Source organism: Chelonoidis abingdonii, chromosome 1 (assembly GCF_003597395.2).
Source record: "Chelonoidis abingdonii isolate Lonesome George chromosome 1, CheloAbing_2.0, whole genome shotgun sequence".
In the NCBI taxonomy this organism is placed as follows: Eukaryota; Metazoa; Chordata; order Testudines; family Testudinidae; genus Chelonoidis; species Chelonoidis abingdonii.
Genome location: NC_133769.1, coordinates 203363850 through 203379151, shown reverse-complemented (window position 1 = coordinate 203379151; position 15302 = coordinate 203363850). Strand labels below are relative to the sequence as shown.

Genomic DNA, 15302 nt, shown 5'->3' with positions numbered 1-15302 from the left:
CCCACTTCCATGAATCCCAAACATCTCCTCAGCTGTTACACTGGGAAATGGCTCTGTGGTGTGGCAGAGCAGCGTAGTAGTTTCCACCATGTGTCATGCTCAGGGGAAGCACCCTGAATAACGAAATAGCAGAGGGGGGAATTTTTACAGTTTGCTCTGTAATTTTCCAGTTCCTCATCTTCCAGCACTGAGAAGCATTAGAATGTTTGCCTTGTGTGTCTGCTGCTGCCAGCGATGACCTTGCCCTTTGGAAAGTGCCACCTTCTCAAAGCAACTGACTAATCCTTTCAGCTGCTGATAGGTGACACAGCTTTCCAAAGTGCTGCTGTAGGCTGGGATTTAGGGCTTGTCTTTGTGAGTTGTTGGGCCCCACGTTGGTAGGAAAGGGAGAGAGTGATGGAGCCATGTTGGTTATGCTGCAGGATGGGAGATCAGGTCAAATCAATGCAAGATTGTAGGGCCCCAGTCTGTCCTTTGCGCACCTGGGGTTGGAAGGAGTAAACGGAAGATGGGAGATGATGAGGGTAGCAGTGGATGAAGCGGAGAAAGGCATGTGAAAGATTATGGAGAAATAAGGGAGAGTAAAAGGAAAGAGGATGAGAGAAAAAAAATGAAAAGAACTTTGCAAAATGTCTTCATTTTTTTCCTGAGGCCTAAAACTTCCCTCTTCTCAGCCCATTGCCCCTGTTTGGCAAGAAACCTCTCTGAATGAATGTGTCTAATCAAGACCATTCCTGACTTACTCACACTGGCAGAGAGGGAAATTTGCATTATGAGAACGGCTTCCCTTTGGAAAGTTTGGCAAATCATGCAGGCAGTGGGGAAAAAGCAAATGAATACTGGAGTCAGTGAAGCTTTGTAAAGTAGTTGATGGCCCTAGTCATTTCTTATCTCCCTCTGGGATGACATTTAAATGTTCATTAGAGAATATTTAAATAAAGATGATACACAGAGTTTGATGCGTCAGTTATTAGTCATCGGGGGTAACATACAGAGTATAGGGGACGTTGGTATTTGGTTATTGGTTAGCATATAATATATACAGTCTGTAATGTCCCCAATGCGGGGTGTATGGTGGGTGAGGTCAAGATACAGTAGGGGAGCAGTGAGGGTACATCGCTCATATAATGGGTTACACATAGCCATGATTACAGTAGGCGGGCCGGGTAATGAGGACAGGATGACCCTCACGTGGTGGAATCCAGCTCGGTGGGTTCAGGACTTAGGGGATATAGTTTAGTAGGGGGGAGCCCCTGCTCAGCCATTGAGATGGGATCCCACCCTTCCTTCATCCCATCTTTTGTTCCCGTTAAGGTGTTAGCCAGGATGGTGGAGGAGTTGCAAAGCTTGACATTATGTGACTGGTAGAAATTTTTGCATGTGACTGACAGACATTTTTGTAACTTGAGAGAAATGGCTGGCAACTGCAGAGGCTGTTTCACATTTTGTCTGCAGCATGCTATCCCGGCAACTGACTCATGTTATTATGGAATTTTAACTGATACAGATATCTGGCTAAGCAACTACTTGCGACTTGTATATACTTGTGGGTGACTCCCTTTTACCCATTGACCCTGTGCTGTAAAATCATTTCTGGAAGGCAAGATGTCAAGATAATAAGACTTTTTAGCTAGGTATGTATTGTTTGTGGGAATGAAACATTATTTTCCCGTGGTGCCTTTGGAATTACCCTAGTTTAGCCAGGGGTGTCCAGGTAAAATGCACCCAAATCTAGTCTAGGGGGTACCTATTACCTTGCTGATTACTGATGCATCATTCTCAATCCTGACTCGCACCATAAAGTACTGACTCACATCCTGCAGCTCCTTGCTGAAGCTTCCAGTAAACACACTATGTCATAGTGAGATTTGGCTCACATTGCTCCACTTGGCTAAGATCAGACTGTAATGTCTGATCTACAATGACACACTGAGTTGCTGTCTCACTCTGTACTATGGTGGCACAAAGCCGCTCCAAAGGCAGATTGTGTCCTTCCAAACACAGACAAGACAGAAATTCACATAATCATTAAGCAAGTTCTCTTCATTCTCATAGGCACAGTGGTACCTGCTATCTGATTTCCATATCTGATTGACCATTTAAACTTAAAACTTCCAATCTCTTTAAGGAATTAGTTTTATACCACAATGATTAAGAAGTTTCAGATTGTAAGATCTTTTTTTACCTTAGAAATGAGTGGGTGAATAAAACAGACCCCACCCTCAACCACAACAAAGGGGCCAAAATCTCAGCTTGGGTAAATTGGCACAGTACTATTGAAGTCTGTGGAACTGTGCTGATTTACACCAGCCAGCATCTGGCTTTATTTTGCTGTGCATTTTGAAGTGTAAGTCTGCTCTGAAAAGTGCTTCTATAGAAACGGCATCATGGAGCTCTGGGTTTGTTGTGTCTCACTGATTTCTATGTCATGTGTGCTCAGTTTACAGATAAAAAGCTATTTGGGAGGTTTTTTAATGACTGTCCCACAAAATCACTTTGGGCTCTGAAGCCAAACTGAATTCTGTCCTCCTCATGCATCCTCGCCATTAATAAAGGTTCTGTAGGCCAAATTTTGCCTTGATTTATAGCTGTGCAACTCCATTGCCTGGCAGGTATTTGCTCACTCTTGTTCTGCAGTGCTAACAAACAGTAAAAAAGGAGAAAAAGTCCCTAAAGTCAGCAAATGAGAGTGAATACCCACAGGGAACAGATCTGCTAAGTAAGAAGGCACTACGTTTACGCAGTCACTTTTCAGAGTACAGTTGTACTTAAAGAAACTGCACCAGAGGTGTTGTGGGTTGTACTGGACTAAAGAGCGTTACAAGTATTATATAAATAGCTTAGACAGTTCTTGGGATAGTTGCATGGCATTTTGCATGTGGGCTCAAAGCCAAACTTACTACCGTTTGCAATCGTGGGTCAGAGAGTACTGGAAAATCACCACTGTTGAAGCATGATACTTCTGTAGTGCAATTATTTGGTGCCAAGCACATATTAGCTGGAATATGTGCTAACAGTTATGAGGGCAGTGCAAAAAGTTCTCCAGCGCCACCTGCTGACATACTATTGACAGTGAAATCTCAGGTCAGAAGGCAGAATTACTACCAACATTCTGTGAAGGTGCCAACCTTCTGCAAATTAGGCTTTGATTTTCCACTGCAACAATCATTAGAAAAATGCTATATATGAGACCCCAAGAAGCAACATGGAAGGAAAGAGATTTTAACCCTCTTACCTGAGTCTTTTACCAAAGCTTATTTTATTAACCATTAAACAATATTGGCACTGTTTCATTACAAGGGTGTTTTCTAAAAAGCCAAACACCACAACTTTTTCATGACACTGCAACATGACAAGGCATGAAAGATGGTCCATGAAAGATGGTAGGCAGGAAGCCGAGAGCTAGTGACTACACAACAAGGTGTGAATTACTGTGCTGTAATTATTGCCCTGGAGTGTTTTATTGCAATTAGTAACTGTTTTCATTTTTTAAAATATATTTTCTCCTATGATGAAAAGCAGAAATGAAAGTACATGCTAATAGAAGAAATGCAGGAAGAATTGGGCCCAGATCTTCAGATTGGTGTAAACAACTGCAGCTCCACTGACTTCATGCTGTTTTGCTCTCCTTTTAAATAATTCTGCAATCCTATTTGGCTTTAAGACCCCAAATCCCCTAAAGCCCCTATTATTTTCAACTTAAACTGGAGTACCTCTAGCTCTCTCTGCAGATTCTTTTGGAGACACTGTGGTTTGGGAAGAAACTCAGATTTTTTTAAAGCAGGTTTTCATATATTTAACTTCTCTCTCTCTCTCTCTCTCTCACACACCCGCCCCCCAACACCTCTCCCCAACATACCAATTTCCCCACCCCAGGTTGCTACATTTTGAAACATTTAAATCTTTACTCTGATTGGGAAGAGAATGGTGAGTTGGGGGGGGGGTGTATTTCTTTAAACTGTGGCAGTTTGTGGTTCCAGTTTAAGTTAAGATAGCTGAAGAAGGATATCAGAAATATTTCCAGCTCCCTTTGAAGTCAGTGGAAATGCTCCCATTGACCGTGGGAGTTGAACGAAGCCCTAAATGCTGAAACAGTGACAGAAGTCTACCCTTCCCCGCACCCCCACCCCCCTCCCAGCAAAAAAAAACCCTACAGAATTTTCCAGTGATATTTTCATTGCTTTATTTGGTAGTAAATGACTGAAGGAAGAGGCAGATGGGGTCAGTGAGTTTCTAACCCAGTACGGTGGTTATGCTGTATTAGCATTATAGAATGGTATGCAATTTGTTAACCAATCAGAGCTCTTCATTTTTAAGGCCATTCTAGGACAAGTACTAATGAAAATTATGTGTTTGGGAATTCATGTAACAAAATATAAGGTTGATTTTTGGCACTTATATTTTTTTTTACCTGAGGAAAACTTAGATGGGTTATGGGGTTAGTAACGGGATACAGAGCCTTTCATCTCTTGGTCACTGCTTCAAATCCATCTCAGGTCAATAGTAATTGACAGTGGATCTTGAATGAGCTAGATCCAATATATTGGTAGCCTCTGTCCAGTTGCTAATGGACATGTGCCTGCATCACAAAATACACCACTCTTGGGTTTCTGGCCAGGGCACAGTACTGAGGTAGTCATACTGGCATTAAAAGAAGGGTAGAGTTCATATCTCAGTGTTCAAACTGCCAACTCCTTCAGTTTTAGACACAATCAGTGAGAAGGTGGTGCTGACCCATCTACATGGCATAACTGGAATAGGTGGTGTGACAATGCCTCCCATCGTTCCTCTCCATGAAGAGCCAGAGAATGATGAGAGATAGCTGCAGCTCCTTCCCAAAGGCAGTCACATGTCAATCCCATAGGTAGAGATCCTTCCTCACTTTTCTTCAATACCTACAGGCCAAGACAGAGCACGTGAGACCAGGAGATAAGTATGCTGAGTTGTGGGGGTTCCGCTGTGAAACAAACTTCCAGGGCAGATTAGAATAATTCAGAGTATGACCACTTTTAGGGCATGCTACAAGATCCTTCCCTCTTTGAAATAGTTTTCCTACCATAACTGGTGGTGAAGGAAAACAGAAGCAAATACAAATGAAGTGGAGCGTCCTCCCTCCAAGGAAAGAAGAAAAGCAGAGAGTCCAGGAAACTCACTAGGACCTTCTTCTGCAGTGGTGTGGGTATTAGAAAACCCTTCAGATAAAATAGGTAAAAAAAATTGGCTTCTGGGATAGCAGTCTCAGCAGATTCACCAAGGCTGAATGGGCAAAAAGACTGAACTATACAGTTTCCCTGCTAGAATTGGTCCTTCCAGGATCCAATTATCCTGGTACTCAGGTGAATAAACATATTGAAATCAATGGGACTAGATTGATTTAGTAGGTTTAATCTGCAAGTGGTCGTACAAGTAATTTTTTAAAAGGCCAGGTTACTCCACTCTGCTTTTGGATAAATCTCCACTTCCAAACAAATGAAAGAAACAAAATTTAAATCTCATCTCCATAATTCTCAACAAACCTTCAAATGTGGTTTCTTATGGAAGCTCAAAGTCCTTCACCTTGAACTTGAGCATTTCTTTCCATGCTGGTATCCATTCTGTGCATAGTATCAGCTTTTTGCCGCTCTGATATTTGCTTCTTTCAAAGAGACAATTAGTCAGTTTGAGCAGTAGGAGAAAATTCTCATAGCTGGGAAAACTAGTGAGAAACCACAGATTTGTGGGAAAAAGAGACAATTTCCATTCTTGCTTTGTGTTTTTTTCTGAAAGTAAAAAGGCAGCTTGTGCAGATGGGGAAAATGCCAGTTCCAGATGTGGATGCTCATGTGGCAAAAACAGCAAAGAATCCTGTGGCACCTTATAGACTAACAGACGTTTTGGAGCATGAGCTTTCGTGGGTGAATACCGACTTCATCAGACGCATGTGGCAAAAAGAGGTGGTTCGTACTATGGACACACTGCTTTGGACAAATATAAATACTACCTCTCATCCCTGCTGCAAACCTTTGACCCCAAACTTAAGCCAAACTAGTTCTGAGGCTAAAAAATAATTGGTTATCTTTTGTCTCTATTTAAAAAAATAAACTGTTTGCATTTCCAGATTTCACCTAGAAGCACCAAAAATAATGAAATATCCTGTTTTCCCAATTTTTCAGTTCCAAGAGGTTTGCACAAGAACTCCTAATTCTGAAGTTCATCCAGCTCTAGTAGTTGCATTCTTCTCTAGTAACAGACCTTCTGTAATCACTATCTCTAACAAAATTAATTGTCACAGAACTAAGACTGGAATTTTCAAGTAAGCTTGAGGGCATTAGATACCCACATCCTTTTGAACTGGGCACCTAACTCCCTTAGGATCCTTTGAAAATCCCAGTCTAAATTGTCACAGTTTAGTATAGCTGTCTTCTACTCAGTGGCATGCGAGTCTTACTTTTGTGGCACAGTAGCAACAACACTGCCTGACTGAAATACTAAGGTATCTCAACCATGAACAGTTTGTGCATTGACACTTTCACCTTGGGAAGTTTAATCCGCTTTTCCCTGATCACCATCAATGTGAATTATCAAAAAGCTTCATCTGATCAAAAATCACAGCAGCACAAATAACATTTTAAAAAGCGATTCATCTGAGGGTGTCTTAATAAAGGGGAATGTTTGAAGTGAATTGTAATGATAAGTTTCTGTATAAACCATTTGGTTCAGTTCCTATGTTTGATCATGGTGTTTAGAGACTAAAAATAACCTCACAACTCTTCTTTTTCTTTGCAGATACAAGGCAAGTACAGCCATCTCCTCCATGGTCCTATGATCAGTCCTACCAGTACTTGGGATCAATCGCCACTCCCTCAGTGCACCCTGCCACTCCAATTTCACCTGGGAGAGCTAGTGGCATGACATCCCTCACTGCGGAGCTCTCAAGCCGACTCTCAAGTAAGTACCTAAAAGTTATTCACACTAAACAGGTACCACCATAGCCATGTGGCTGTTTCCAAACCACAGTGATACCAGTGGTTGGAGCTTCTTAGCATGTTGGTACCTTTTTACTCAAATTGGGATGAAATACATTTTGAGTCTGCAAGAAAAAATTTTCAAGTGTTTACTTGGCTTTAGCTAGGTGATGGGGAAATCCAGAATGTCACTGTCAAAAACCAAAAGAGAAATTAATTTTAGCTGCTTTGAAATAGGAGATATGCAGAACTATACAAATAGTTTAGATAGCTGGAGAGCTGCAATATCTGCCAAGAAATGAATGCTGCGGATGTTTCATCTCTGCTTCCTTCCTCACTCTAAATTCAGAACAGATCACAGCAGATTAGGGGCTTACAGCTGAAGAGAGGATGGTGGGTTTTTGACATTTTAAGTGTTGTGTTTTACTGTATTATGTTATGTCTTTGTTGAATTGCACTGCAGAACTTTACAGGCCAACATAAAAATGGTATCTCTAAATGAACACTTACCACTTGGTTTTGTATCATTTACCACAGTCCATCTACTGACATTAAACCCCACATCTTGAATCAACATTTGGGTGTTCACCATCATGAATTCTACACTTTACTCCATGGCAGCAAATTTTGGCCTTGCTGGAGTAGCTAGAGATCTTTCTGACCTCAATGGGACCCCTTGAGTGGCCTATAGTCTATGCTGCTGTTGGACTTGTAGTGGGTTGTACCTGCTTAAAAATACTGTTTTCAAAGATGCACTTTTTAATCACTCACCTATCCTTATCTGGGCTTCTTAGTAGAAGTAGGTTATTTTGTTAAGATTAGGGGACAGCTAGATATTAGAGCAGGCTGGAAATTGCTAATGGATTTTTGTAGACAATTAAAACTTTATTTTAAAAAAAATCTTCTGTGAAATGTTTTTGTTTGGTTTTTCATTGACAAGCTAAAACCAAAGCAATGAAACATTTTGGTTATTTTTGTTTTTTCTCCCTTTTTCTCTCCTTTTTTTCCTCCCACCGCCCCCTTATCCACGAGCAAAATAAAAAAAGTGAGAAAGAAAAAAGAAAAAATGGGAAAAAAATCATTTGCTGACTAACCAGAAATTTTCAGACAGAACTAAAATTGTTCAGGAAAGATTTTATTTACCAATGAAAAAACATTTTTTGGTTGAAAATTGTTTTGGAACCAAACATTTTGACCACCTTTAACATACAGATTGTGTGTGTGTGTGTGTGTGTGTTAAAGATGGTAGGATAACTAATTTAAACTCTTTTTTTTAAAGACATATTTTTGCCCCCATTTTTTTCCGGTTCATACATGCATATAGGTGTCTATGTAAAGGCAACACTCTTTCATCTTCCCTTACCACTCCAGCGTAACATTATCACTGACAGGAAAATCACTTCCAACTCCAACAGATAAAGAAATACACCACATGCCCTGAGTTCATCTCACTCAGACCGTATTACAAAACCTTAACTCTGACCACAAGGAAATTCACTTATAGTTACTATAGAAATACGCACACTAGGTTACTGTATGATGAGATATTTTTTGTGGGAAGCTGTGAGAAGGTTTTACATTATAGCACATCAGATGAATTTGGGGGGTGTCATTTGTTTCTGTATCTATTGGAGGTGGAAGTGGTTTCCCTGTTGAGATGCAGAATCTGTCAGTGACCAGAGTTAGTGTGATAACTGAGTGCTTCTTTCACTTGCAATTTCCTTGCTTTCATGGGTCTAGTTGGGTGCGTTTTGCCTTCAAGCAACCTTAACTTGTTTGTAATTAAGTTTTTTGTTTGTGGGATATTATTTATATTTTAAATACTCTTCCATATTAACATAAAATATCTCTTTGTATCATTGTAACTCCCCCAGTAAAATTCACACTTGCACACAAAAATACTCTAAGGAACTAAGAAAGGTTTAGAAACTCATTGAAGAAATCCGGCTATGACAAACGTTCAGAACCTGACACTGTAGTATATCTGCTCTACCTTTCAATCCAGTCAGAGCAGACCGCTTTGTTTTCCTTCTTCCACATACTAATGCTTCCTTCTGTACACACTCTCCTTTCATATAGACTCCACCTCTTGTCTGAAAAGAGTTGTTTTTGGGAAAGTTTTCTTATTATTGTTATTTTGATAGCTGCCACCTCAGGTGACTGACAGCTTCCATTCATTTGAGTCAGGATGAAGACCCTTTTAAGGAGGCCATTATCTGTTCAGGTTATTTAATCCCTTTGGAGGAGGCGATAGTGTGGGAGAGCCCACTTTCATATGTGTCAAACCAATGGGAGCAGAGTTTAGCTGTTATATCAGATGTTCAGCTCAGTCAGGTGTGAAACATTTCCATTAAAAAAAACAGTTCAATCTTTTAATCCCAAAGTATCCTGCTTGGAAACAAATCTGCAATAGATGTCATTTTATTGACTTCTTAAAGCCAAGATTTTCAAAAGTCAGTCGTGATTTCAGGACATTCCATTTTTCAGTGTCCAACTTCATACACCTTAAAGAGACCTGATTTTTCTTAACTTCAGTAAGGCTGATAGACAACATGGACCACTATTATTAGTAGTAGTGTGCGGAACTCACATATGTATACCTAAAAACAGAATCTGCTCCAAGGAGCTTTCCATCTTTAAGACAGACAGATAAGGCAGTTACAACAAGAGACTGAGCACTGGACTGAAAACCTGCAACACCTGCATTCAATGTCCCATCTCTGCCAATGTGTGGTCCTTGGCAAATTACTTAGCTTTGGTGTCTCGGTTTCCCCCTCTCCAAAACTACTTGTTACTATTATGTTTCTGCTTCACATAGGCACTGTGATGACTATTTTGTTAATGTTTATAGAGCACTCTGAAGCTGGAAATGTTGCATAGGCTGTAAGTGCTATGAGAACAAAAAAACAAATATAAACCTATAAGGCATGGGCAATCCTCTTAATTGCCCCTTTACTGAAATGAATTCAAATGTTTCAGATAGTCAGTGTTACCAATACCCTATCACTGATCCACCATGAGAAAGCATTGTCCTTTCTTGACTCATTAAAATCTTGTTCCTTCCATTTAAAATTGGTTTGTTTTTCTTCTCTCAAAAACTAGGTGCTTCTGACCTAACAGCATTCAGTGATCCCAGGGTGGGAATTGATCGCCCGTTCTCTACTCTTCCTTCAATTTCTGATCCTCGTATGCACTATCCTGGAGCATTCACCTACACCCCAACGCCTGTCAGTTCAGGAATAGGAATTGGTATGTCTGCTATGACCACAGCCACAAGATATCACACTTATCTCCCTCCTCCATATCCTGGCTCTTCTCAGTCTCAAGGTAGCCCATTTCAGACCAGCTCACCTTCTTACCATCTCTATTATGGAACATCAGCAGGGTCATACCAGTTCTCCATGATGTCTGGGGGAGATCGGTCACCCCCACGTATCCTCCCTCCTTGCACTAATGCTTCCACAGGGTCTACTCTCCTCAACCCCAATCTTCCAAACCAAAGCGATGTGGTGGAGGCAGAAGGTAGTCACAGCAACTCCCCTACCAACATGGTCACCACAGCAAGGCTGGAAGAAGCAGTATGGCGACCATATTGAATTAATTATAAGTAGAGATGGGCCAGGACTAAAGTGCTTTTTATCTGCTGATGCCCATAGGTATCCCATAAATACCTTTCTTGCCTGTGGGCACTGCCATGTTTATACATCACTTTCATAAGCAAACGATCCAAAAGTCAGTACTTCAGGAATGATGTCATGGTGTTAGCCAATCAGTGAAGGGATGTCATTCCAGAAAAGTAGCCTTTTTCAAGGGCTGAACTTCTGGAAAGGAGAACATTTAAGCTGGTCTAGAGATAGGGAAGGTGGGTAGATAGACACCCAGGCTGTTTTCAGACCAATGGCCTCCAAACATCCTTGATTTTGGAGGTCTCCAAAGTCCTAAAAAGTGCTTTAGTTCACTTCTAATTTTAAGACTTAAATCTAACACAATTTTAGTGAGTATACTTAATCATATGGACGTGTTAGTTATAAGGAAGTATAGGAAGATTCCCAGAGGGAAACTGTGAATGCTTCTGATTTAGCAATGCTGTGAATGAGAAGTTTTATATCTTGGACATTGACTTTTTTTTACCAAGTTATATATTCCAAAGAATATGGATTTTTTTTATTATTATTAATTTTTTAAGGATGCAACTCATCCTGCTTTGCATCTAACTTCTTTTATTTCTTTTTTGGCACCTTATATATTGCAAAAAAAATTCATTTTTTAAAAAAAAATCATGCTTGCTTCTTTATTGCTTTGTCAGCTGAAAGAATCAGCCCCTTTTCAATGAGGTAATTTAACTTTCTTTCTTTTGGACTTTGTGTAATGCAATGGCTACAGCCTTAGGTCATTTTCAACTACTGTACTATTATGATCTCCTCAATATTTATGCTTGATGTTTAGACTTTTCTTATTTTTTGATACTATTATTATTTAAATATGCTCTTTTTTTTTTGGTAGCAGCCAAAGTTAAATTTATAACATTGAAAAAAGGCTGAGATAACGATGGGTAATGTGTTGTCTAGTTATCTAGCCATATTGTTTACATTTTGCTCCATTTATTTAATTTGCCACTTGAAACCCTATAAAGTCATTCTTTTCCTCTGCTGGTCTTTCAGCACCAACGGTCACTTGAAGGATCAGCAGTATGGAAGTATATAATTTGTAAAGCAGACATAATGGTATCAAGCATCTCTGGGCAACCAAATATTTAGGGCCATATTCTGCTATTGATCTTGTTTGGGCTTCTTATTGACTTTAGTAGGAGTCAAGTACTCATTCAAGGACAGAATCTAGCATGTAGCTGGCATTCCACGCGTGAAATCCTGGTGCCATTTAAGTCAATTGGAGATTTGCCATTGACTTAAATGGGGTCAGGATTTCATCCAATGTTTCCAGCACAATACTCTACATACCAGTGTACTAAAAATAAAGAAATTAAGAAATCACAAGTAAATGGAGCTGAAAAGTGCTATCAGACTCAACTGGAAAGCAGAATATCAAACAAGTGGAGTTTAAAAGTTTTGTAGTCATATAGTTCTGAAGGAAAAAGAATATTCAAAACTGGTGCACAGAATATTCTGTCCTGTAGAAAATTTTAAATGCATTATAAGAGTACTAATCTGCTATTATGGAATCATCACTGTTGCCCATCGTTAACAGCACAAACATATCAGATGTCACTGTAAATTTTAAGGCACTATTTTATTAGAGGGTTTGGTCTGAATGCATTTGTTGTACTACTCGTTAATTACAAACTGCTGATGTTGACATGTGTGCATTCAAAATGATCTGATTGTTATTTAATGTACCTCTTAAATTAGTGAAACAATTGCAGGTCAACTCAGAAGAGTATTTGAAAGCAGGACTTCAGATCAGTGTTCGATGTTTAAAATTTTTTTTTAAAGGATTTGAATTACAAAGATCCTTGGCTGCAGGCAGCAAAACAGCTGGACTTATTTAAAACAATTTTTTTTGAGTTTTCTTTATATAAATATATATATATATGTTAGGTTTTGCTTCTTTGTTTTGGTCAGATGCAGAAGCACTTTGGAATAAAACAAGTTACAGATTGAAGCATCTAACATGGTCAATAAGGTTATTCTCATGCAGAAAATGGGGGAATGTTTCAAAGGATATCAGTGGAAGCTCAAAGTTGTTTTCTTATTATTTAAAATAAGTAAATTGGCATTGTCCTTTTAGTTCAGCATAATTATATATTAAATTTGCTAAGAACAAAAGAAGTGGAAGACACAAAGTGTTAAAGTATATTTTGAAAGTACAGTGTCCATACTGAACTTTAACTTGCCTTTGTGACACTTTGCATAGTCAGTGTCTCTTGTCTCCAGTGACCTTGAAAAAAGTCCTCCTTCACTGCTTAGACTGGAATCCACACAAGTCCTCGTGAAAAATCATAAATTGGCCAGAAAACAAACCACATCTGTCTTTTGAAAACCATCCCCCCCCTTCATGCCCAGTAGCCACATACTTTGTTTTTAAGGAATTGTCTTGATCATCAACAAATGATGAGGACAATATATGTGGCATATCTTTGAGACTGTACAAAAGCACTTAGCAGGTAAAAGAAAGAAGTTTAAGCAAGACATTTCCTGTATTCGTGCCTCTCAGATTAATTCAGTTTTATCATTCCCGTTGTGGAATTAAACCTAAAAGGACAATTCCATTTCCCTACAAACTGTTCTGCCCCTGCAGACAGTTCAGGATTCTAATCCCACTAAAATAGACAATTATTCATATTTTCCCCCAAGGGTTGGGTTTGAATGTTCCTTTTGCAAAATATAATTTGTAACCATGTTTGAAACAACCCGGCTTAGCAGTCAAATTACTCTTAGACTTGAGTAAATATAGGACTTGACTCTCATTTGCATGACGGCCCCTTTCCACTGCTCTATAAATTACATTTCTACGTACTCTAAGTCCCCCCGTTATACAGCAGAGCAGTCCTTCATGTAAGTGGCAGTCAGGCCCATCCTGTCTTACTGCTACTGAGGATTTTATGCATAATTATGATAAATCATTTTTTGGAAAGGAGACAAGCAATTTCCAGAAAGTGGCCCACAGTCTGAGACAGTTGATATGTGTCCTGGTTTACCTGTGTCCTTGAAACATACATTATTATATTTTGAGTGATCTTTTTCATTGATTTGTTTGAAAATTCAGAAATAATAGATTATTTTTTATTTGAGCAAAATACTTTCTTATTTACCTGCATCATAACATTTTTTCTTAATTTAGCTTGGTCAGTACTGATCACTTGGCATTTTTTTCTCCTTACTATAGAAGAGTTGCATCAACAGACTTGTATTTATTGTAAATAGACTTAAAAGCTACATAGCAAAATATTGTTAGTGCTTGTAATTACTCTGCATTTTTAAAATTTTTCTGTGTTTTTAATGAAATCCTTGTGTTGGCAAAATACTAAAGTGAAGCTTGTTTCTTTTCAACTTAGTTATTTTAGGCTTCAAAATTAACTACATTTTATTCACTTTTATAAACAGTTATAGCATGGTCTCTGTCAAACACACTTCACTTTTTTATTTTATTTTATTTTTTTTGTAGGGAAGAAATGAATGTGCAAAAACCTGTGGGTTCTTTGTGGTTTTCTGGCTGTGACAGTTATGACTTCATTTAAAAAAAGAAACTTTCAGTCTGAAATGACTGTATGGTAAATCTGATAGAAAACGCAATAGGAAATGTGATCCTATCAGAACAGCATCAGAGTATATTTGTTCAGCATTTACTGGATATGTTTACAAAACAGATGTTGCATGTACTGGAATGGTCACATTTTCCTTCAACACTGTCACCCTGAACTTTTTCAGAAGGGGAAACTTTTAAGCACTGGTGGTTTATTTGTTGCTGTTGTTTTTTTAACCAGATAGGAAAAGAAAATGGAGTAGATTTCCCCCACTACAAGATGTCTCTAGATACCATGTCAAAGTAGACACTTACTGTACATAGGGAAGGCAGTGTCCAGTGCTACAGGACAATTCATGATGACTAGCATGCCGAGCAGCTGGACTGCTAACTTAGTTCTAATGGAGACTTGCTTTCTTTCTTTGTACCACAGTTTCTTCTGTAAATTCAATATTATAATTAGTGTGAATGACAAATAAAATGTTTGACAAGTATGCACACTGTATTGGTTTGTTCTTTTATTAGGAAGGGAATAGCCTATAACTCCAATAGTGAAAGGCCATTGGCAAGGTATCAGTCACAATTTCAGAAAGATTTTCCTTATAGTTTGCCAGTCATATGCTGACATGCTTACTCTTTTTTTTTTTTTTTTAAATTCCATACCCTTCTAGAGAAGGCCAGCACAAGACCTATTAGGCCTCTTGAGTCTTCAAAATAGAACTTTAAGTGCTGCGGAGACCTAACAATTGAATTAAGTTTCTGGCTTCTTAATTAAATCAGAACTTTCCAAGAGGTCCTATATCTTCTCTCCCACTCTAGATTTTCTTCAAATACAAAACATTACAGTAAATTTTCCCTGTTTCAGAAGAGACTTGCTGTCTTCAGTAGGTGTTTCGACAGTATTTTATCTCTTCCACCACTTCATTTGGCTTAGTAGGATGCATTCGGTCTGGCTCTGCTGAGCAGTACTTTAATTCAGGAAGCAGCAAAACAAATAGTTCTAGATAAAGTAACTCACAAGGGGCATTGGCAATTTAAAAAAAATAAATGAAATTTTATGCCTACGACCAGCATTAATGAAACATTAATGTCAGGGAATCAAGTGGATCAACAGAGCTAAGACTGAAAGTTCAATCTTAAATCTTCCATTTGTGCATA

General features: G+C 38.9%; 1 protein-coding gene across 5 annotated transcripts in view; it reads left to right on the top strand.

Moving 5' to 3' along the window:
* The window catches only part of RUNX1 (RUNX family transcription factor 1), a 203260-nt gene extending 188622 nt beyond the window's left edge, over nucleotides 1–14638 (top strand). For all 5 annotated transcript variants that reach the window (XM_032778425.2, XM_075073660.1, XM_032778410.2 and 2 more), the window contains 2 exons: nucleotides 6766–6927; nucleotides 10047–14638. In XM_032778425.2, the coding sequence (XP_032634316.1) occupies nucleotides 6766–6927; nucleotides 10047–10540 (656 nt within the window). In that variant the 3' untranslated portion in view covers nucleotides 10541–14638. The remainder of the gene's footprint in view (nucleotides 1–6765; nucleotides 6928–10046) is intronic.
* The last annotated feature ends 664 nt before the right edge of the window (nucleotides 14639–15302 follow it).